General features: G+C 39.9%; 1 protein-coding gene across 10 annotated transcripts in view; it reads left to right on the top strand.

Annotated features, from left to right (window-relative positions):
* LOC100644512 overlaps positions 1-25,843 on the top strand; it is a 350,489-nt gene that overhangs the window by 230,544 nt on the left and 94,102 nt on the right. For all 10 annotated transcript variants that reach the window (XR_007223424.1, XR_007223423.1, XM_048404380.1 and 7 more), the window contains exons 15-17: positions 10,553-10,840; positions 19,438-19,701; positions 20,083-20,136. Coding sequence is in view for 8 of the 10 variants with exons in the window: in XM_048404380.1 (XP_048260337.1) it covers positions 10,553-10,840; positions 19,438-19,701; positions 20,083-20,136 (606 nt within the window). In the remaining 2 variants the exon portion in view is untranslated. The remainder of the gene's footprint in view (positions 1-10,552; positions 10,841-19,437; positions 19,702-20,082; positions 20,137-25,843) is intronic.

Here is a 25,843-nt window from a genome sequence, read left to right as displayed (position 1 = left end):
GGCTCGTATCGAGTAATATGACGAAATTGCTGCTCGTTGCAATCGTTAAGCCGGATTCGAGCAACGACTGTAATTTATTTCGCTGTCTAATAAATGTCGGAGAAATTCCCGATAACTCGGTCGACGACGATTGCACCGGTCCAGAAGAATCACACCTATTCTAACCGGATGGACACGTCCAGCATTTTTTCCGATGTCGTCACACTGAAATCGTCTTTCCTGCCGATGATATAACGTTATCCGATCCCTTAATGCCTTAATGTCCCTTGAGTAATCGCTTTTCCGCTGCTCCATTTGATATCTCACGATAGCCAACTCGTTTGAATAGATTGAATGTTAATTTTAAAGAATTAAGAAGCTTCGTTATTGAGACGTCAGCTTGAAGCGTAGAAAATGGAACACAGAATTCATTATAGGCAATTCGTTATTTAGGATTATAGCTATATTCTGAGATATATCATCGATATATTTCTATATTTCCACGCATGTAGTGATATTTTTATATTATAATAATAGTATTCTTCGCATTACGTTACGATACATTGTTGTAGCAGCGTCCAGTGATAAGAAATATTAATATTCATTTTTAACAATAGAATCATAAAATTGTCAAATATTTAGATGAGAAATTTCGGTTCAACTCTGAATTCGAAAAATCCGTTCAAAGTCTAAATCTGATTTAGAAACTCGTCTAGATAAGTGCAGCGCGTCATAAGCATTTACATACGGCATTTAAATTTGCGCAATTAAATTGGATTATCACAGCATCGAGCGTATGGCCATATTATCGAAGTTTCAAACGAGACGGTCATTCTTAATGCTGTTGTTAATTCCCTAACTGTGATTATTCAGTTTTATTATTCAGTTTCATTATTCATCTAATCCGTTGCATAAACGGCAGTGTACGTTATTTTTAGCTGTTGACATTCGAGTCGGATTTCGTAACATGGCAAAAGAGGGATGATGTGAAATCCAAACTTAACCCTAATCCACGTCTTTACCGAAGATTTGGAAAATACCCTCCTACAATATGGAGACACTTAGTATGTAGATTCCGCGTGGCTGAATGCTTGAATACCGAAGCTGTTCGGTGTTGATATACCATTCTCGATGTACATATTGTACATGGACAGGTAGGTAGTCAGAGACCTGGACAAACATGTATCTGCATGTGATATTTGATGCGTACATGTGTCTTCGGTATGTAGGTACTCGTAGTCTTGGCATTTAGTTATTCGAACACGCGCGTATCTTGGAATCTAGGTGCAAGGAATATTGACGAATATTATGAGGTTCCCCTCGGAATGTCCAGGTGCCCAGGAATTTAGATATCGCGGAAACTATCGAATTTTGAATTTTTCAGGAATTCGGGTCCATAGGTCGACACCTAACGACCTACATACATCGTATTCCTTAGTGTGTGTTTGGGTATTCGGAAATTCAGGTACCTGGAAATTGTAATTAGTAGGATATGGAATAGTAATTACGTCTATCTAGTCTATCAAGTGTTATTCATGGCTGTTAAAATTTTCATTTTCGTTGTTGAAAAATTCATGCAATATCTGTACAGTCACAGTCTCATATCTTTCTTCATTGGAATATTTCATTCATAGGCGGCACGAGTACATAAAATATTCGTCATCTATTAATAAAACTTCAATTCTGAACTCTGGACATTTTCAGGACCTCATAAATGTCAGAAATAATTCTCTCTCTCTCTCTAGTTTTTTAAATTAAATATTATGACACGACCATTTAAAGATCAATTAAGCTAACGATTAATACAAACACACAAATCTTCTGTTTTACGTGCGTTTAAGGAAGATACATATTAAAATAATTCTCTTGAACACTTGATAAATTATTCGCGAAAGACGTCTGAATCTTGAATCGCATGGATATGGGACGCCGCGTCCTTTGCTTATCGTGCACTTTCCGTAGCCGTATTGCGCTTATAATTGCGCGTTCATTTTCGTCCAAGGATTAAGCGGCTCAGACAATAAGCGGTTTAGGTATCTCGCTATGATGCGCGTTCTATCCGAATCCCCCTTGTGTCTCCACCCTCTGTCCCTTTTTCTCCTCCACCCCCTGTCGACTCGTCCGCTATTGATTCCAGGTTTATTCTTGGCGTGCCGGTCGCTTTGCTGGCGTCAAAACATCGGAAGCAAGGGTACCGTGTCGAGACTCTGATGCTTAACGCTGCTGGGTCGTTCAGTGTCTCAGGAGTATCGTTTTGGGGTGCAACAATTAGCCTATCTGCAATTTCACGCGCAGGGTCGAAGCTTTTTTATCCGAGATGCGAGGTTTAAATCGAAGAAAGGCTTCCAAGTTAGGAAAAGCGTGTGTTGTTTCGTAATTTTGGTTCGATGAATTTGGTAATTGTTGACTCGATGTTTGATCCGGCTTTGAAAAGACAAATTTAACAAAGCGAGGGTTGTAGTTTGGGACGAAGGAATGGGTTGTACTGTAATTTAAGAAACATTTGGTAACCAGATGTACAGAGTTTGAGAAGTTAGTGTATTTGAATTCTATTTCCCTTAAATCAACACTAACCACCAACAAAGGAACGAGAGAAGAAATTCCTGTCTGTAAATTTATCTAATTTTTTAAAATCACAAAATATTACAATTCCATGTCGCAGAGAACAATAGTCTGCTTTATAATATTCTTTCATAAACGAAAGGATTTGTTGCCTCTGGTAACTGGTTTATGAAATATCGTTAAGGATATTAGTCCGATCATAGAAAAATCTGAAATGAGCGAAAATTTAACGTCGATTCGTTTTCATCCCTTCGTAAACAGCGTATCTGTTTTGCCACCTTATTGACCACGATCAACATCATCGTATTTTACTGGTCCTTCCATTGCTGCCATCTTTACTGGTCTGCGAATCAGCAAACGGGTGAATTTGCATGTGCCGTTTGCCGGACGATAGTCGGACGAGCAACGTCCTCGCGAGCTGAATAAATTTCTCTTTCCGCGTAAGCTGGTCGTTTCGCGACCCAAACGGCATTAATAAATTAGCATTACAAGCACGCGCTGAATTTCCATTTAACGAGCCGTTTAATGGGACCGGTGACTTGTAAGTTACACCCTGTTTCAGCAATTAAATCTGACCACGATAAAGCCTTGATCCGCGAGGGTACATTGAATCGAACAGGATACATGAGACGTTTGGACGAGATCGTTACGCTGTTTCATTTTATTGCTAATTAGAGATGTGACTGGCAATCATTTTTAACATTTTCCTTTTTGTCCCGCGTCCCTGTTAGACGAACGATGGCGGCTAATTAATGCTTTTTGCCTCGATGCTTTCAACCAGACTCTCTGGTAATTGAATATTTAAAACAGCGAATGCTTGGCAAACTATTAGCATTATCTAGGTAGAGCGATAATTGTGCTATTGCCGGTATGTATCGACTCGAATGAAACGCGACGAGTATTTGAAAATGTGCAATTTCCTTTTTCTTTTTATCGAATTACGCTCGAGACTTGTACATACAAGTTCTACCTACCGTTTCACTTGTTAATAGCGTCGGAATTACGTAACATAGTAGACTTAGCAACAATCGAAGTGGCGAATAATAATCGACGCAAACACTGAATAATTTAACCGTTCAGATCGTTGCCAAACGAATAAGCAGAAAATTACTGTCGTCGAGAATTCGTCAAATTCGTGTAATATTAATTAGGAAAATCTTTTTAAATTCAGCGAACGCTCATTTTCCGTAATTATTCGACTCGTAGGTTATTTAATTCGCGTGCCGTAAGTGTCGTGAGAGTCGGGATACGAACGAGATTTCAGCGCGTGAATAGCGCGACTACGGATGTGGAACGGTTTCATTATGTCAGGAACAAGCAGCACCGTGAAGAGAGCGAGCTACGTTTCAACGTTACGCTACGCTGCGATACTTCGTATGTTAGATCACTCCTCCTAGTGTGAAACCGACGGAATACGAAACGATATTTAGAACTTCTCAACTTGATATCTCAGCGGTTTTGCAGCCTTGCAGTGTTAACAGTTTGGCTGTTATTGCACTGCTGGATAACACGGATACTTTAATGTTTAGACTTTAGGTTCAGGGATTTTGTAGTTATGTACATGAATATCGAGTATCTAGGAATAAGTTATAGCTAACGAATTAATTATTTAGAAATAGGGTTGTTCGATGCTCCGAAAATCGAATGCTTCTAACGACATAGCCAATTAGAAGCATGAATTCTCAACTAGATAGTTATCTAAATTTTGTAGCTGCTATCACTGATTAGACATGAAAAAAAGCAAAACAACTAAGCATTACAATAAAGTTCTTGATCGTTCGTGATCCTTTGTGATTACTCATTGACTGTGAACAGTTTCACGAGGAAACGAACATTAAAAAAAAGGCGTGTCTTCACGCTAGCTATTAAACTCTAGGTAACATTTGCCTGTGTTTTCCTTGTATTTACCTCGTCAATGGAAACGCGACGTACATAGAAACATTACATTATCTTTCGTCGATGCGACGCAGTTAAAAGTAATCTTAAGATTAGCATAATGTCTCAACACTGACCAAACAGCTTATTCAGCCCTATCAGAAAGATCTGTAGATTTTTAAACGAAGTTACATGAAAACAAGCTTTCTTTCTCTAAGAAAATACAATGAATACGAATTCACAACGTTCGTCGATACTATTACGTCACAATACTTTGGTATCATGGCTGCTATTGCGTCACTATAGCGTCAGCGATACGTCAATACCGTGCCCATGTGTGTTCGCTCGTTTTCCATGGCGATGCATCGAATTGGAAAGCGCCTTAACGTTAGCCAGTCCCATCTACGTTCATCTCCTACACTGCCCGACTTGACCAACCTCGATCGGTCACTGACTTTCCTGCTTTATCCACGTCGCTGCCGATAATTCATCCCTGCACGCACCAGCAAAAAATCAATAAGTTTTGTCACTTTCTATCGTAGCAAAATCTATGGAAAATATCTTTTAATTTTTATTATACGAATGTGAAATCTGTACAAGAACTAGAAATGTCTAGAATTCCAGAAGTTTGATAGTTATGTTGCATATAGGAAACTAGAATTTTGATCATCTAAAATTCTAGAGCTACAAAACATTTTAACTTGAGAATTTTAGGAAATTTTTCAAAATTAACTTTAGAGCCTTTAGTGTTTAATTTCCGCAAGTTTAGCTTTCACACTGCATAATTAATTTCTTCAGAATAAATTCCTTGTAGAATAAAGGAATTGATTAATTCTTAACTCAAAGAATAGAAGAATTGATTAATTTTCAACCCCTTTTGTGTTTGTAATAGTATATATATCGTTATATATATAATAGTATAGTACCGTTATATATATCGTCGCCGATCGTCACAATGGAAGAGAATAAATTCGACGAACACGTGGATTAAAATCGAATCCCAAGGTAGATGATCAAATATCGAACGTCGAAAGGTAAAGTCTCAGTTAATTCCGGACAACGTTATTTCAGGTAATTTCATAGACCAACGACCCTAAATACTGAAATCCTCTTTCAAATTAAAAAAAAAAAAGGGCCTAAGCATCCCTTCGTAGATCGTAAATTTCACCGCTAGAATAGATTGATTGTCAATCTTTTATCTGATTAGACGTGTATTTATAACAGATTATAATTAATACCTAAAACGTTTACAGAAAAATAAGGAAAGCTAAAATGCTCCGTATAATATTTAGTAGGTGAAATAAATATTTATCGAGTGACGTAAAAATTGGCAGCGTGCTCGTTGAAAGTTAATCTGTAAATAATCAACTAGCAAATTCTATAGAAAGTCGAGTACTTTCCTACAAACCCGAAATTTCCACACAAAAACAGTGTTTCAACTTTTTACCTAATTACACGTCTGCAAATCGCTGTCGGGGTTCGGACATCGACTCACCCCAGTCAGGGCTTTTCCTGTTTCTCCTCGTTTCGCACGCAATAACCACAAGACCCAACGAACTCCAACGCTACGGTCTACTGCCCCCGAAGGGGAAACGCGCACTGAATGGCCCCTTGTGTTATATCGTAGCTAGTTTGGATCCGACCCTTCGCAAAAAACCGGACAACGAAGAAGAACAGACGGACCTGTTGTTAAGAACATGGCGATTTTTCTCTCGTGGAACGACGAATTCCCGCGAAACTGACCACACGCCGAGAAAAAACAACGAATTCCTGCGCCATACTGATAACGTTCAATGGACCTTGTTCTTTGAACGAAGAAAAATCGCCCCTCTTCCGAATCTTATGGCTCGGCTTCTAAATGACGATAAAAAAGTGCTCGTTAATGATCGTTTCAGACACGATGCTCGCTATAAAAAAAAGTTCCTTCCTTATTGTAACTGCAAATGGTACAATTAAATTCAAGGACGGTCGTTTATGAAAATTGAGCAGTAAGATGTCGGTGGTGTTAGTTTGGTTCGCGTGAGAGATTCAATGGAGAGGTTAAAACGAGAATAAAGTATTCCAACGAGGAAGCGTATAAATAAAATTAAGTCGAAGGTCATTTTTTGCTCGTCTCTTTCGTCCAGTAATACATTTGCTGTTGGTATTAAAATATGGTTACGTTATTTTTGGAATTGCGCGTCTTGTTTAGCAGAATCCTGTTGCTTGATCGAAGCAATATCGTTAATGAGACTTTACAAGACACAAATCGTAATGTAATCGCATCGACGCAACGTACGCGCCAATAACAGCAAATGTATTAATCAATTGATTGTATTAAGAACGAGGAGAGAATTAAGATGATTGTTGAAGGTTAATCCATTCTTATGAACACGTCTTTTAACCGGTTCTTCTCAGGTTTCTATTCTTTCCGCGTCCCTCCACCTCGCCAAAGAATCTTGATTTTGATGATATCTATTTCTTTAGGAAATTATAACGAGTTACAAATTACAGGTTACATACATTTCCTTTTCGGAATTTGATAACTTTACGCTAAATGGAATAATCGGATAGTTCAGAGCGTGCGAAAGTCCGCTTGTTTCACCGCTAAATTTGTTAACGTTATGCAACGATATGTGTTACGGCTAGCAAATTGCAACTTGTCACTTGTAAGATATCACCGATGATATTAAAGTCGAATCGGGCGTTTAACTCTCTTTTTCTTCGCGTAATTTTTTGGATCGTTGCACGTCGCTGGCCGATTCTTCATTGCGGAAAACTTGTCAGAAGTTAGCACAAAGCGTTCTAGATAGTGGGAAATTAATTTCTGGCTCGACGCGTAGCCTCTTTCGTGGAAATGGAATTCCGTTCGTCTTGCACGTGGCATCCGGAGACTTTGATGGATTCTGCCACGTATCGACGGCTTGTTTATCGATGCCAGAAGAAATAAATTGGCTGGCTAAGTTCGAAGAGAAGTTTCAGCTTCTCGGAAGAGGAGCATTGGCCTTGTACGGTTGATTCGATTTAATCGGCTCGCACAGCTGCTGACCGGAGTTTGCGAAAACTTCGCGAACCGCATGGCGTCCTCGACTTTCACGCACGTCCCTCTGTTCTGTTTCTTCAGTTCTTCTACTTTCTTTCACGTTAATAAAATACACGGTTAACCGAAAAGTTGCAACATATCTTCATAGAATATTCTCTTTTGTGCTACTTTATTTTCTCCGTTCTCTTCATTTTCTTATAGACCTGTAGGTAATTGTTAGACAGGAAACGTACATATGTGTGTACATATACTATAGGAACATATACGTTCTCTATAATACACAGAATTATATTACCCATGCCATAAATGTGCTATAAAGAAAGGGTTAACCAGCGTGTCAAAGAAGATGGATGAGAGTGGGCAAACTCGTTACATGTACATTATAAGCAAAGGTCCTTTTATCATCCTAATTATCATCAAAATATACTACGTACAATTGTACATAAAGTATTATTCTACGATATATTCTTCAGACGCTATGGCCAGGGAAATGTGCAAAATACGGATGCCACAAAAATGTAGAGAATACACGTTACGCAAAAATGTACAAAGTATGCGTAAACACTTCTTAGAATTAGGTTTCTCATATTTGTACAAATTCACATATTCGTCTACATGGATACAAGCGTCGATGACGAAACTAGGAGGAAAATTATCTTTAATCTTCAGTTTAATTTCAACGGTACGAATTTACACAAAAATTCGTCGTTTAGTTACCAATTTTACCCTGTGAAATTCCCAAAAATATCCGGCGAAACGTATTTTCACAGCCTCGTATTTTCAGCATCGATCTCTAAATAACAAACGACCATTCGTACGATCCCGTGGCTAGCAAAATGGATCTGCCAGAAAAATGGTTTCTCAAGGGTGAACAAATTGTAGTTCGGAGCACCGCGTGTTTCCAAATAATCTCGAAAGATGAGCATCGCACGAAACGTCCGTGAGCTGTCTCTTCGGAGTTATGCCGGCGGCGCTCATTTTCCATCCTGCCCTCGCAAGAAATCGGTTCCATTTTGCGGCAGGGGTTGCAGCCCTTGGACGCCGTGCGCATTCGTAACAGAATTCTCTAAGCGGAAGACGTTAGTCTTCGTTGAGAAGAATTGTCTTACGGTGACGCGACGATCGCATGCAAATGCGGGATTATGTAATTGCGAAGAAGCGCGAAGAAAAGAGGATTACCGGGAGGATTGAACACGGCAACCTGGAAATGGAACCGAGATGGCTTTAACGTGTATTAGGAATTCGTAGAAAGGAGACGAGCAGGATTCTCTTGACGAACAGGGATTTTTAGATAATACTTTTCACGATGCTGACGCGTATAGCCTGTAACTTGAATTATTCCAATACTCTGTTTAAACAATTGTCGCGCTTTTGTTTTCCTGCTGATAAAAATGTTATAATTTCCGAATGTGTTTAAGAGTCCTTTGGATAACGGGATAATTTGGATAACTGGAATCCTTTGGGTAATTTTTGTACGTGGAAGAGAATTAACGAATCATTTTTCTAAAGCTGGTAGTTTACAACGTTTCTGACATTTCTATCGAAAAAGATTCTTATTTAGTAAAGCAATATCTACGTTAATGCAGAACTAATTTAACCGAAATACATAGCCTATGGTCGCGTAACAAACGATAATAGAGTATAAACACGATTTGTGCAAGGTTCTCCATTAATCTCTGTCCATAAACCCAATCGTTTTGCACAGGATTCAATTTATTCGTTGATATTATAATTAATCCCGGTATACGTTTCATCTATACCATAATAATACTAAAAACAGGATTATTAAGAGGTTGATGAATGAAACGATGGAAAAAGTAACGAGCAACTTTCTTCTTATATATATTTTTTTCCTTTCTCGACATTTTCATCGAATCCTAAGGCAAAGAGGGAAAAAACGAGAGGGTTGTAGCATGCTGTTAATCGACGCGCGTGCAACACGCGAAATGATTTGTGGTTTGTCCGTGGCGTCTACTTCTAATAGCCTGTATCGAGCGTATTTATTGTCGCCGTGACGTGAAAAATTCATACGGGCACAAATCATCGTCTCGTTCTCAAGTCGCATTTAAAATTCTAAAGTCCGAGTTGTTGTTGCACGACTCTATCAGGATTCCACCAATGGAGTAATGTTTGTTCGAGTTTCTTATTTACGTAAGGCGTGCCAGTTCGACCCATCGATCCTCTAAAATATACATAAGCGCGATAAAACGTTAGGATAAACGGGAAGGAAATATGGCGAAAACAGCTTCGATGTTGCGTATTTGCTCTTGGAATGAGAGGATTAGTCCACGATGCAACGTAGTCCTTTTGCTCGCTGAATAGTATTATCTAAACGGCCGCGGTGAACCGCGACACTCTGGTGGAGATGTGCCAAAATATTTGCTATTTATAAGTGCGGTAGAATATCTAGTATTCTAAGAATCTTCATTAGTAGGAATTTCTAAGAGGTATAACTTGGTGCTTGAGAGTTGCGATATGTATTTGAGAATTTTCAGGCTCAAGCAGTATGTTTAAGAACTAAGAATTCTGCTACTTAGATATTCTGCCATTTAGCAATGTTTGTGTCAAAGGACTTTGTTGCTTGAGTACTCTGCTACCTGCGATATAAGCTTAATATGTGTAATAAAGTAAATGCTTTGGGTAAATCAGGCGATCGATACTGGAAAATCGAGTTTATTTTGGGAATAATTAAATTAAATGCAATGACAGTTAATAACAAATCTACTACAAATTTTACCTGGAAAATGGAGAATCGATTTTCTAAGTGCTAAATTACAATTCTTCTCTCGTGATCTATTCGATTCAGCAGATCACTGCCGGTAAAACAAAGCAAAAGTAAAAATATCGGTTGGGTAATTTGAATTCTATAGAACTTTCGTATATATATTTTATAAATTATTTTATAAATATTTAAACGTCTTTATATTACAGATAATTTAGAAATTCCAATAGCGAGATATTTTGCCATTCAGGCATAATACCTAAGCCTTGCTATCTATATAAATATTCCATTACCTAGAGTAATTGAATGATTTTTCGAAAACCACTATTCGATACTTGATACTGACCGAACGAATGAATACATGGAATAATCAATTTTATTTTTATTTGCAGCACATGGTGCAGACAGGCATGGCTGCGCCCTACGGTGGGGGTGTCTTCCCCCCGCCGGTAAATGGCGTAGCGGGTGTCGTTGGGGCGGCTGGTGCGGCCGGTGAGGTGAAACCGCCGCCGCCGGTGCCAGTGAAAGAAGACAACAGTGGCGCACCCCAACAGCCACCACCCAGCGGTCCTCAAGTACCACCACCGGCTGGTGCCCCACATCCTACCGCCCCCGGTGCCCCAACCGCGGCCAGCTTCAGTCCGCCTCCGCCACCAAACGGCGTCGATCAACAGGCTATTGTATGTCATACTTTCATTCCATTATTTACTATTTTTATTTGCTTTAGTTTTCCTTCGTCGTGATTGGTCGGTACCGTTTGATAGTAAATAATTAATTGATTACCTATTAATCGATTAGTCTCTCTTCTCACATCGATATCATAAACATGCCAGCGATAGAACATACAAAATCCACGTTTGAACGTAATCAGATGATTCGTCGTTTTAATTCGTACGATCAAGGAAAAGAAAAAGAGCATTAGCTCCATTTCTTTAGCGGAAACTTTAACACTTGCGCACTCGCGTTTACGAATAATAATGAAATAGAAGAGCAACGTAGTTTTACGATTAAGCTATTCTAAGAATTCTACATTTTGAAAAAAACTTCAGAAAAAAATTCACCGCCTACCTGAAACGAACATGCAACGGATAGGACATAGTTTCGTTCCAAAATCTTAACGAGCATATCGCACGTGTTCGTACAATTTCCGCGTGGGAAACCATGGCCAAGATCTTCGTGATATTCAACACGAAAAGAATCCTCGGATCCACCAAGCCGTTTCATGTACCGCTCGTTGACATTCTCGCTACACTTCACAAGTAGGGGAAACGCTCTCTTCCGGCGGATGTAGCAGCGGAACGCGACCCTGTGAAACCGAGGTCACACGCCACGTCGGTCAGTCAGTCGAACTACCACACCGAAACCGCATTTGGTTCTCTGTCCAGTCGCTTTCGGATCTCTATTCGGAACTGCTCGTCCTTGCTTCGCCGCCTTTGCGGTCTCCGACAAAAGTTGCCACAACCGGTGCCTGATTTCCTTAGCTGGCGTTACGTCACGTACACGAACCCTCGATGATTCTACGCACGTACGAGCCGAGAAACAAAGGGAGATAAGTGTAGGGAAAGTTCGATCGACGGGGAAATATTCGTCTGGCGAAAGTTCTGGAGATCTGAACAGCTCCCCTTGGAATTAAGGACTGAGAAGGATCGGGCATCTCGAAGAAGTAGAATTTGATTCGGATTAACTTTCAAAATACTCTCTCAATTTTGTATATTTCTGTAATCACGTTCGTTTATTCGTTCGACGTATTACTGTCGCGACTAATAATAGACAGCTGTATGCTATAGACTCTAGAAGTGTACAAGGAGTACATATTAGCTATATAGGTAAAAATCTACACAGATTTGTATTGATATTAGCGGCACGATTATCATCTTGCACATTATCATCTTGATTAATAGAAGGTTATTCTTCGTGCAATGTAAACTTTAAAACAGCTAAAGAAACACGTTCTCGTCTAAAACCATGCTACAGGCGACCAAGTTAAAGATCACACGCGACGCCTAATACAATTTTATTTAACACGATGCAGCCTACTGTAAAACATTGTACGATAACAACTCGACTGAACCATACGAACGTGCAAATCAAGTATCACGTGTGACTGGAATCACCGCTAGTTTTAACCAGTCGATTTACATCAACTGACTCGTATCAAAGAAACGATATGTTTCCTCGACAGAAGCCAGACTAACCATTGCTTTCCGCGTGGTTTAACAGCTTGATCAAACAAATATCCTGCAGTTGTTTCCCCCTACGTCGTTGCGTTGCAAGCGAAGTTGAAACATCCCTCGGCTCGCCGCGCAAACGCTCGAAATTTGTTTAAGCGCGCGATAACTCGCCGTTGGATGGCGTGACGCGCGTAGTCGCGGTAATTAGCGCGACTCATAAAGCGGCCTAATTAGCCGCGCTAATTAAAGTAATTCCGTTCGTTAATTCGATTTACTAGACGGCTGGGTGGATTCTGGACTGGCCAAGAGAGTGAGAGAGCCAGAGACTCTGGTAATTCTGTGTGGTGCCACGTTAGTCGACACGCTCGACAACAGCTTTTAATTAAAGGGCTCCGTGGAACTGTAGTGTCTCCCTCCTATTTGCTCGCCCTTACCAATTCTCCAAATCTCCTCGCCTGTTCAGTTTAAAGCGCGGTGCAGCTTTCGCTCGCAGACTGGAAAAATGGGGGATTTGAGCAAAGGGCCGAAGGAAGGAAACGTAGGACCAAGTCAAACGAAAAGTCTGTTGCGAGTTGCGCTGTTAGAAACTAGATAACAATTTGTAATTCCGGACAGGGATTTTAATATAAGCGACAACGTTTCTAATTTGAAAAAATCGCAGATAAATTTAGTTTCTGAACGCTGTAGGTACTTACACATGTTTGGAAGTCGGTTCAGTTTAGAGTACGGTGGAGACTCGGGTTACAGAGTGGAAAAATGATAGGATTAGAATGAAAGATTCGAGGTGAAGAAAAGGGAAAATGAACACGAAATGTGGGATGGAGTGGATGAGAATTCGAAGTGAATTTCTCTAATAGAATAGAGTTAGAAGGTATAGTATACTTGCAAAAGTTAAATAGAAAAAGATGAAGGGGGAAATTTGTCATCGAACGATTAAATTAGACTTACTCGTAAGTCTCCACTAACAGACTCCGAAGAGAACACGCTCTTCTTTATTTCTCCATCCATTCCTCTTTTCTTTCTATTATCACATCCTTGTGGAAGAGTTTTTCAATGAAATTCTTACTTCTTAATCAGCCAAATTCCATCGAACATTCTTCCTCCAATCAATCTATCGATTGCCACTTAAATCCTCCATTTTCCAATTTTAACTTGCAAGTTCCACTTTGTAGGCACGTCTATACTAACTGGATCGTTTTACACACATACAGACGCATACATACGCGAACCATCGAGATTCGAAAGACAAGGATCGCAGAGCTGACTGTAAATTATCGTGATTCGAGCAAGATTCAGGACGTACGATTCTCAGGACAGTTTGTCGAATGGTCGTATCTAATTAACCCAGGCGAACGAAGTGCACGCGGAGCATTTCGGACATGGTTGAGCCAAGCGTGAAGAGTTTCGAACAATGTCGTGGTTCCGGACGACGTGGTCGCTTTGTTCGTCGCTCGTCTGTTCAATTATCCGGTGCCGGTTAGTCAGCGACTCGTAAAGCCGCATTTCGTTCTGACCATTTTGCGCATGCAGACCCGTATGATTTTCCTCTTCTTAAACGTTGTACGTGCCAGGTTTCTATTATTTATAGACGTGTCGCGTTTCGTGGCTAATCTTCTTTGTTGATGGATAATTACGTTGACGCGTTCTCTTGAATATATATTTTCAAAAATATTTTCTTCGTACCATTTTGCTACGTTGCTTACAAGCTTCGCGTTTCGTTGTTCATTTCCATTGCCGTGTTAGAGTATAACTGCGTTGTACATCGATTTACGCTTCAAGATTTCAAAAAGATATCGACTGTTTGAGTCTGTAATGAATTTTTCGAATAAAAAAATGTGGAAATCCTCCACCGTTTGAAAGTTCCACTTTTATTGTCCAAAGGTTTTTGTTAGCTTTCTCAACGCTCACGTTCGATCAGAATTCCTTGGAGATCGTCTCTTTTGGAAAGTTTATTTGTAGCTTGAAATTCGAATGTTCTTAAATATGCGATATCACGTAGAATACGACAGGGATTTGTCGAGCTGCTTTGAGACTAAAACAGCCTTTGGTAGCGTTTTCTGAAGCAGTCGATCGAAAGCACACGAAAAGTAATCACGCGTCTAGGGGATTCTCTAGGAATCTACTTTGGAGATCTGCTCTGAGTCTTAGTGTTCGGAAATTTACTCCTGAACCGGAGGACCTACCTCGGGCTAAGGATCTATCTAAGGATTAGGTGATCTTAGAGAGTCACTTTTGAAGTGGAAGAATCGCGGCAAGTTGAGATCCTATCTGTGTTAGGAGACACATGCGAAGAGGGGGGGGGGAGGGATCTGAGCTGCTGCTAGGAATTTTCTGTAGAATTCGAGAGTCGTCGAGCGATTTTGAGAACCGCTTGAAACGTCGAGGGCTCCTTGCGCTGAATTTTATCTCGAGAGAAAAAATATTCTCAGAGAACTTGCGGACGAATTTATCTCTATTCTAAAACAAGAATGAATATTCTTATTTTTAACATAATCTTCATTAGAAAATCTGACGTCTACGATATACAAATGTTAGAATCTATAATATTTAAATTCAGACTATCAACTACGATAGAATTTCATTAATTTGAAGTTGCTGTCAAGAGACAAACAGTTCGTACAAATGAAGTTCATTAATTCTGCCCCTTAACCACAATTCCTCCATTCGAATAATAGAAGTTCACGTTTGAATAAATGGACTCAATCGAGAAGGAGCTGAGTTAATTGGGAACTGGCTAAAATATTGTTCCAACAAATGAAGCTCGGATAAATGAAGCTCTGTTATATTCCCAGAGATAACCCTTTCTTTCTATTCATTTAACTTACTTTCAAACTTAAATCCTTTTATCATAAAAATCCTCCCACTCTTATTACCCCGTCTTCTCGTGGTTCTTATTTTCCAATCCTTTTCAATCCACAACAAAATCACAGCACCGACGCACACGACAATATCAATTATTATTCTCTAAATATGTCAAATCCATTAATCTCAAAAATTATCCGACTCCTCCAGCCCAATCATTGCCATATCACGTAAAGTATCAGCTTATTCTTGAAATCTTATTTTCCAACCATCTTAAAGCGTCTTTCACAACAAGAATACACTAACAGTGTCTGTCGATTACTATTCTCCGACAATCTTCAACTGCCTCTTCAACCAAACTGTAACATCCACTCGAACGTTATTCTCTTAACAAATTTCAAGTGATTCTGGCAGACAAATTATCTCGAAAAAACAGCCTTTAGTCGTAGGAGGAGCATTATCGCGAGACAGCGCAAGTATCGCACAGTTTTGCCGCACAATACGAAAAGTCGAACGGCGCTCGGGCGCCAGGACTCTATTCAAATCACTCTGTGGTGCAGAGGCGCAAATTAAAAGTTCCTTTTCAACGAACACGTTGAATGGCCGCGTTCCCGCGGATGTCGCGTCGTTCATTGAACGACGAAAAAGCATCCAGACGATCCAGTTTCATCGGCAGCGTGGAGTGAGCTGGCCGTAGGGCAAAGTCCACCGGCCGATGTCTCGAAAATTTTTCCATTCGCACTTCTTCACGGAGCCTCGTTAGCCGATACGAACGTCTCGAGAGTAGTTCAAATGTTTCGTGGGTTTTCCATGGAATTATCCACCCCCTTTACCCTTCCACCGCCCGTGTTGAAAGGCTTCCGCGAGAGTTTCGCGTGCTTTCGAGTTGTACGCGCTCGAAACTGTTTCCAGCACGAGGTTTTGAAGGGAAGAAGACTCCCGGGGGTTGGGTAATTGGTTGAGATAGTTGTACCATGAAGTTGGAAAACGTGGGCTCGAACGTGGGTTGATTTATTATGAATATTGTTTTTTTTGTGTGGTAAACTGTGCATCAAAGGATTGAATTTTAAGTTTCATACGCGAAAATTTTGATTTTGATTTATTCTGAAAAACTGATCAAAAAACAAGTGATCGTGTAGCAAGTTGTATGGCGAATTTGCAAATTTAAGAGGAAATTGGTTGTTCAATTGAAGACTGGAAAGACTAACGATACTCGTTCTTAGCCAGAGTTTCCGCAATTCCCTCGCTGTATCTTTTTGTAGCTACTCCTTTAAAGGAATTGGGGAAGAAACAAATGGCCAGGAGTTTTCGGGAACGATAAATTCCTGCCAGTGAAGAGAGAAATCCCTATTATTTGTATCAGTCGAAGGACCATCCCCGGGCAATCTACCAACGTTTCGGGGTTAATAGTACTCGATCCTCAAAATCTCTGGCGGTTTTGCTGAAAAATACACCTGTCACTTTCAGACGTCTTATTTTCCTAGTAGAAAGCATACAAATCTTTTATGACTTGCTTTACAATTATTCTAGTCAATTATTTCTCTCTTCAGATGCAAAGTAATATCCATGTCTACCATTTATCTGCAAACAAAATAAATAAATGATAAATAAATCATAATGTTTATATTTTCACAAATATTATTGTTTCCAAACAGGCTTATCCTGAAAATGTTTATTTAAACGCAAATGCTGTAAACAGACGCGGGAAAAGAAATCTATAACTATCCAAGAAACGATAAATTTTTAATGAAATTGGAACAGTGTATGGTTCGTCTGTCGCCCATCGAATTGGAATAATTTTGGCTAATTGAAACGAGTGTCCGACGCTCGTAAAATTTTCCCGCGCGGATTGAAACGAGGCAGCAATAAAAAAAAGCTGGAATGGCAATTTCGTTCGATTAAACGCGACGCAATCGGCCTCGTTTTCGCAAGCTGCTTCGACAGTCCCGACGGGACGCGAAAGAGCGATAAAAACGCGGAAAATTCATATACGATCTTTCTATTTTTTGCCTCGTGTATTCTTCTGTCACTCCTTCAATCAGAATTTTTTCAATTAATCGTTCACCTCGCATATCTCGTCGCAACTCTCCAATATCATTCTGTAATCTTCTAAAAAAATTTGTGAAATTTTTAATTTTCCTAAAGAAACGATTGGAAATCAAACGCAGAATATTTTGATAGAATTATTCCCTTCGGATAGGATTACGATTTTTCTCAGTTTATGTTAGTTTTCGTTTATAAGAGCTTCGCCAAATAAAGCAAACCAAAGATAATATTTCAAATGTTCGTTGGATAGTCGAAATATTCCTGCGATATCTTATTAATATTCCAGCAAAACCCCGTAAGAAAGGAATATGCAAAAATATCAATGACACTATTATATTTCATCATAAGAAGTCCTCGAAAAAGAAAGCTGATCGAGGGTGTTCTCGAGTAGCCATCGAGGTGACCGTCGTTCTTCCATTCTGTCGCTGCTGCTCTACCCTCTTTATCCCAAAGGCTCGAGCAAACAAAGTTTTAATCCACCGTGATACAAGCTACCCACGTCGTAGAATACGTCTGAAAGCGTATCGAAGGTTCCCTCTGCAAACCCTAATCTCTGATAGTATCGGGCATTGGTGGGCATCGTCGATGCTCAATGAATAATTCGTGAGTCTCCTACGGAGAGGGAAGGAGCCAGTCTCTAGCCTCTCTGGCCTATCTAAATTTCATTACGTCTGCCGCGTTCTTGAAACGTGGCATCAAGCTCGTCTTCGATGAGTCCGACGCTCCACGTCGAAGCAACGTCGTCCTTCGCCACGAAATTAATCGAAAGAATAGTAGATTTCGATATGCTACTACGCGAATGAAATTTTAATCAAGATACAAAATTAATGAAAACCGAATTGGAAATTATTATGTAGATTGCTAATTTTATAATTGTAACATAGAAATTTGAAAAAGTTGGCATTTTGTAATTAGAACGAGGATAATAATTGATTATTAATTACGCGTGTACTTGAAGCCATTAACAAAATTTTACAAGTTACGAATTATCGAAATAATAAATCCTCTATTCTAATAAAAATAACAGAGAATGCTTTATAATTTCTATTACGACAGCGTAAGGAATAAAGTTTTTCAAACGAATTTTAGAAAATACAATCACCCGATTGCTCAGTTTAACGTAAAATTGTAAGAAGTTTATAACTTTCGATTTCTAATTTATCGGCTTTCTAATATCGTTGCAGTAATTTAATAGCAATTTAACCTTGAAAGTTAGCGTGATATTACAATCGGTAGTCATATTCCGCCCAATTTTGTTCGTCACAAAGGACACCGTAATCTATTTTCTACGGAAGGCAGAGGAAACGTGTCGTTCTAACAAAGTGTTTATTAATAGCCGGCTCATGGTTGAAATTGCTTTAGTTCCAGTAACCGTGGATAGTTACCGTGGCGGTATAAGCAATGACAGACGTGATAAAGTTGAAGGTGAAACGGTATTCAGTAGCACAGCCAGAAATTCCACGCAACGGCAGCTGCGTCTGACTATACGCGACGTGTGTTCACTTAGCCTCGTTAGTGGCGCGAACGAGATAAGGTCGGCCGATGCGGCTGACCACTTACAGCCGGCTCTACTTGCGGCTTCTGTACCGTTTGCGGAATCGGAATGCTAACGATCGCGTCTCTAAACCTCGTAGCAAACATCTTGTCTCCTTTTTGCGAATATTGTCAGAGGCATTTACGGAGAATTCAATTAAGTCGAGCTTTGGAATTTTCTGCTCCGTAGTTAGAGGATTATTGGCGTGAATAAAAAAATAGAAAATATTTGTATTCGTTAATTGACTCTTGGGTTTAACGATTTTCTTCGTTTGTTAGGAATATAGATTCATTAAGCTGTGATTGGGAATATAGGAATTGTTTGGCGGAGTTACAATGGTGTAATGGTAGAATAGATTAATAATTATTATTGTAATTACTGATAATTAATTTCTAAGTCACCTTTAAGTTAGAAATCATCATTGCTGAGAGTTAGGAATCTACGATAAATATCATAATGTTATATAAAATTTAATAAACGTAAAAGGATATTTTCTTTATATTTTTAAAAAGCACTTGGTATAAGATATAAAATCATATAAAATTCGAAAGTATCTCACGTCCACATCTTTAAAAATCACTTGAAATTTCTTACAAAGTCTCGCATTTCTATTAACAAATCTTTGTAAATACCTTTGAGTATATATCATATGAACATAAACGACAAATCTCAAATATACAAGCTGCACGATGATTCTGATGCCATTTCTGGTCTTCGACGACAGTCGGAGGTGTTTCAGGCAGCAGTGGCGGCCGCGGCAGCTGCAGCCGCAGGAGGAAGTGGTCAACAACCAGCACCCACACCCGCTGGCAACGAAACCAATCCTGAGGGCGCCGTCGAAGGCAGCTCTCTAGTACCTGTCACTTCAGGTGCAACTACACCTGCGACAGCGACACAGGGTTCTGATCTAAAAGGTCAACCAAAACGCCTTCATGTCAGCAATATACCTTTCCGTTTTCGAGACCCTGATCTCAGGGCAATGTTTGGGGTAAGTCTCATTTTTTCCACTTGAATTCCTTGGGAATTTCTTTTTGAAAATTCTTAATTTATTTCGTATAATTATTTTAATCCCTCTATTATATCGTTAAAATTTAATAACAACTATGAATATGAGAAAAAAGAACGAATAAATAAATAATTCTTCTATCGAGCATTGAAATATTTCGAGTTTCTATTCTTATGATAATACTTTATCATAATAGTTTAGATTATCACGCTTAATTTTATAACGTATAGTTCTATTTAATCTTGTATATTTTACGTGATAAGGATTGTTATCGATAGAGTTGTTTTATTAAATTTTCCTCTCGCTCTTATCTCATTAAACACACTCTAACGAATTCTCAAGAGATTGCTTTCTGTTTTCCAGCAATTCGGGCCGATCCTCGACGTGGAAATCATATTTAACGAAAGGGGAAGCAAGGTAAGCTCACGTCGCCCTTAGGCTGCGAGCCACCCCTGTCAACCCACCCCTAAGAATACAGTTAGACTTAAGCCACACACACAGCCGCGTCCTAGCCACGAAATCCTCGTCACCAGGATGGATTCGCGTTCGAAGTCTCACCGGTCCTAGTTCGTTTCCACGCTCCACGTTAATCCAACACCCTAGAACTACCCTCCTTCCAACTTGCTCGATTCACGAGTTTCTCGCTCGAACTATCCCTCGAGTTCCTTCGCAGAATCCAAAATCGATCGACGAGTTTCACAATCTGATGGTCGAGAACAACCTTTTTATGTCCCTCTTCCTCTCTAACTTTCCCAATCTTCCTCGTCTTTTATGCATTCCCGTTCTTTTCTGTTTTGCCCCTTGACAATATAAAATAATCACCGCGCCAACGTGACACGATTTCTCTTATGGAAAAACTTTTGACAAAAGCTCAGCTAGAAAGACAACCTGGTCACGAGGACGTCGCGGGACCGTAATCATTCGTTCGAAGAGACGCAGCGCCACGGGGGTCGTTTCATCCCTCCAGAAAGTTTGTAGTTGCAGAAAGTAAACAGAAAAAAGAAAAAGCAAGAAAGCCAGCTGGGTTTGAGAACCGAAGAAAAGTGAAAACTGGATCGTGTGGCTGCGTCCCTTCGTCGTTCGTTCGTTCTTTTGCAGCGCGATGGCGACGAGAAACGTTCGCGTACCTTAAACTACCCCCAAGCGTAGCGTAAAACCGTCGGTGCCATTGTCGAGCGATCTGCCTTGTCAAGAACCGCGTCTCCAGTGACTTCTCTGATCCTGGTTGCAAAGTTGTCGTGACTGCTTCGTTTTATTCCCTGTTCTCTCGTACCGAGCTGCGGGATTATCGGCTTATTGTGTAGCCTAAAGGGGAGAAGGTCGCGCTTGAAAATTGTGGCTGCGTGAGAAATGAAATATTAAGGGTATCGCGAGATGAGGCGATGAAATTGCTTCTCTCGAAGGGTAGAGGTTCTGTCGTTAGTCAAGTCTGTCGTGGAACGTTCCTCCGAATTGTTGAAACTTTTCTACTAGAGATATGGAGTGCGTGACAAAGAGCAGCGGTTAGATACGGATATCGGAGATGGAAGAGACGGTTCTCGCAGTTATTTGATTTGATTACTCGATTGAGAGGATACGAAGTTTGATATTGAACATTCTGTCCTTATCGACGATGATAAAGCTTTCTGTTCTTGTCGAATCGTAAATCAGAACTTGGGTTATTTAGCTTGCGAGATCGCAATTGATTAACTTGCAGTTTCGATGTCTGTCTGTTCTTAGAATTCGCCGATTGCGATTCAATTTTCTGCGTAATATCTGCGACGGATAATTTAATTAAATTTCGCAAATTCATCTTGCAGATTCTCCTGCGAAACGAATCGAACGAGTCGTTCGGATTTTTAGTCTCGTAAGGTAATCGAGCAACTTTGAGTTACAGCGTTCACTCTCAAAATTCAATAGTCTTGATCTAATTTGCCGCGCAATGTTCCGCGAGAGCTCTCGACATTCAAATTCCTTAGACTCACGTTGAAGATTCTCCGACGAATCGAATCAAACACCAGGCAGAAGTAACGCGAGCGTGCAGTTCTAATTGTCGCTCGTTTATGCATGAGAAAATCGAAGCTTCCAGAGGAAGGACGGAAAAAGAGATCTAGGAGAATAAAGGGAGAGAGGCATAGAGGATTCCAAGTGTATAGGAGAGTTTGAAATGCAAATAGGTTTCAATATGGATGACAGCGGTCTGGATAAGATCCGCAGTAATACATCGTGCCGACAGCCGGCATCCGGTGAGCTTGCATATTCAGCGTCTTTGCGTCAAGTACACTCAAGTGCACTTCATCAAGCTCTGGCGGTACCAGTAACCCAATAGCATCGGTCGCTAACGATGTCACGCACGCCCGTCCATTGTCCATTAGATTATCTTCTTATAAAAATAAATTCGCATCGTTCTAACGATCATCTCTGTTGTTGTAGGAAGAACCGCAGCGAGATCTTATCGCAATTCTAATTCAAAGTTTTAGTGCCACAAGCATCAGGGACGATCACGATGATCCATTCGAATGCGGTTAATTTTTCATAGGAATTCTCGATGCAAGCGCTTTATTTTCTTGCATCGTATATTTTTGTATATTTTCAGACTTTACGATAATATTCTGAGATTGTCGTTTGGAATCTTTTCATAGGAATTCTCGATGCAAGTGCTTTAATTTCCTGCATCGTATATTTTTGTACATTTTCAGACTTTACGATAATATTCTGAGATTGTCGTTTAGGATCTTACTACCGTAATGATCTTCGAATTATATTGTCCGAAAAGTTTCCTTCCTTTTATGAGGAAATAATAGACGCACAATGTTTTTTGTTTGATATTAGTTTTTAAGGTGCACTGTTATAAAAGACACATTTGCGAAAGAGAGACACTTTCAGGACAATCTAATAGATATCGTTGGACGATATAGACATTTTTATTTCTCAATTGGAGGATCTTGGTATTTGCGAATCCTTCAAAATGCAAAATAGGCGAAATGTAAAATAATCGAATTCGTCGATATAATGAAATATCAAATAACAAGGAAAAATCTTTTTACAATCGTGGTACTCTGATTTTTGATCTCGTTGTTCTTCGAAGACTCGCTGCTCTTGTTCTTTCTCCTTACGATTACTTCGAACGATACGATTTCATTTTCATAGAAAAACATCAATTCCGCCTTTTACTTTCAAGCATCGCGATTAATTCGAATTCAGGTACGTTGATAATAATTTGCATATAATTCATCAATTAAGAATTCACCTCTCTATTAGCAATCCCATTTATTTTCAGTATTAATCGAAATATTCGTAACATCCAGCTGCTACTATCGATATATTTAGATTCTCTCTCTACTCAGAGAATCTTAAGAAGAAGTATCGAACGCGATATAAATTGGAATGCAACGGTGCATCGTTCCCAAGAGGTTAATTGGAGTTGGTTGGACGATCCCGTTGTTCCTCGCACCATCAAACTTGGCGAAGTTCATCGAGATTATGAAATCGCGTGGAAAGTTTCACGCGGAGAAATAACAAAAGGCGAATAGTTCCCAGAAAGAAAAGGATGCTTCTTCGGCAGTGAGTCTTGGCCGTCGTAATTAGATCAGAAATCCATTATTTCCAGCAACGAAAACGCGAATAATGATTTTCCAAGACACGGCACGACCATCCTTGCTTGCCCTCTCACGGACTTTCCACCGCTCGAAGACGAATTCTCGAGGACCCTGGTCCAGAAACTTGACGCGATGGAAATTTCCAAGCTTGCATATTGCATATTCAAAACTATTCTCGCCGAATCGCTAAGAGCGGAATTCATTGTTGCTCGACGAGTAAATCGAAATGTGCTTCAAAGTTTTCGCGTTTGGGTAATTATTTTATCCGTGGCTTTAATGAAACGGCCAAATGTGCCGTAAATTGTATTAAGAATCATTCCGTCGAGTTGTGCTAAAACTTCGTCCGACTTCTTTTCACGGAATGACTTGTTTGTTTTTGCTTGAAAAATTAAGATTCCAGAGTTAGTGCGACGAATGATTATCGTCGGTAAATGGGGTAAGCTTCCATTTGAATTGAGATATAGAAACTTCCAGATTTTTGTAAACTCGTTGAATTAGAAATTTACTTCTTTCGGTTCCTCGATCAGTGCGAAACGTTCAAACAGATTTTTAAAAGACGCTATTTCTAACGTCAACGTCACGCACAAAGCACCGATACAAAGTACGAATACAGAGCACTCGCAGTCTTAGTATGTCGTACAATAAATTCCACTTTGCCTAATTACAAACTATATCGACGTATTGAGATTCTTCCAAACGTTCCGACACCGACCTTCAATTATAAAAGACTCATTAACCTAATAGTCACTTTATCAGAGAGCAGGCAATCAATCGAAGTCGCTAATCGAATGAAAGACGACGACAATCGCTAATGCTTGGCTATTAGGTCACGACAGGGAGGTCTATTTCGATCGTGGCGTAGAATGCTGAGAGGAAGTGTAGCTCGAGTCACATCCGTCGTTGCAACAGCCAATCCCAAAGCGGAATATAGCTGTTCCAGTTACAGCATGCTGAAAGGGGATTAATTAAACTCGTTGACGATAGTTATCCAGCAACCGATCATCCTGCATCCGCGAAACGGTTTTTTTTTCATCCTCTTTCTTTCGCCGCTTGGCGACGCGTGATCGGATCCGATTGGTCGCGCCAAGTTTCACGGAATTCTGGATAAACCGAGCCTCGATAAAAGGCCACGCTCCAATTCAACCAACCAACCAGGTCCCCTGAAAAATTGAAGCAATTGCGGTTTTGTCGCCTTTAATCATTTTTCCATTCGAAACTTTGGTGTTTTCTAATTTCAAATTTTTATGATTAATCGAGGATTTCTTAATGTTTCGTTAGTATTTAGGCTATCTCGAAGTATACTCATTCACCGCGCCTGATAATTGTTTATCCGTAAACGTAGAATTAGTTCAACTACTTGAACATTTTTTCATTTTTACCAAATTCTAATCAATCGTTGGATGTGGTATTAGTTAGGATCGATCTGCGATGTTAAGGCGTATATGGTGATCATAATGTGGTTGGACTTGCAACAGTTTTATCGAGGTTCGAGGTCTTCGTCCTTCAGGTTAACGCTTAGTCAAATTCTATCGTTTCCAGTCTGCTACCATCGGATGATGGTACTCACGGGTTGCTTCCTAATCTTAAGATCGGAAAATATCCATTACGCTGTTATACGTGCGTAGAACATTTTTAATTCCTGGTAGAAGTCGAGTAAATTGTGAATTCGAAGAACGTGAGCTACCGTAAGAGAAAACATTCGAGAAATTGAAACGCTAAGAACCGAATTCTAGGAATCGGGACAGTACAGAGTTGTGTAAGAGCCCTTGGCCGAGCGGAAGTAACGGGAAATCGTTCGATAGGAAAGCCGAGATAAATTGCAGAAAAGCGACCTCCGTCGATGCGTATAACTGGAAGTACAAGTCGGCATTCATTACGCGTCAGAGATCCAACGACTCGACAATGGCACCAGGCGACGCACTTTTTGCATTGCAAATTGAAATGCCGCCGCGACATTCTCTAAGAAATATGCGCGACAACGGTGAACGCGTTGCCATCGCTTTTTAGCATTTAAGTGATCGCGAGGACGTGACGGGATCCTCGATGTGAAATCTACACGCAATTGGCAAGAAAAATAGGAGGGAAAAAAGCAAGGAAAAAAGGAAGCAGAAATAAGTAGAAGTAATTCGATAATTGTGTAAAGTAGAAACGAGACTATATATCGTGATTATTAATTTCTAGAGAAAAGATTGGACAAATTTAATTCGTGTATTCTATGAAATTCCTCCTTAGGATACTAAACGATCCCGTCACGGATTTAAGTTATTCGTATTCTTCGTGTTAACCTAGTAAAATCGTTCGACATCGACTCGATCTCTTTGTGAAATAATCGTCGATCGATTAACGACGATTATTTTAACGGAGACACGAGTGAGGTGTTGACGTTCGACTAAGGATATCATGAAATAAGGATTAGGCTAAGGCGAACGAGAGAGTGTGTGATGATCGCGCGAGTCTGTGAGAGAGACCTTTTCTCGAAAGCTTCGTCAATGTAAATGGAATGTGGCATCCCTAATGAAGTGCAGCATTTTGGAGAAGAGATACTT

Source organism: Bombus terrestris, chromosome 3 (assembly GCF_910591885.1).
Source record: "Bombus terrestris chromosome 3, iyBomTerr1.2, whole genome shotgun sequence".
In the NCBI taxonomy this organism is placed as follows: domain Eukaryota; kingdom Metazoa; phylum Arthropoda; class Insecta; order Hymenoptera; family Apidae; genus Bombus; species Bombus terrestris.
Note: the sequence above shows the minus strand (reverse complement) of the source record. Positions and strands in the feature narration are given on the sequence as shown.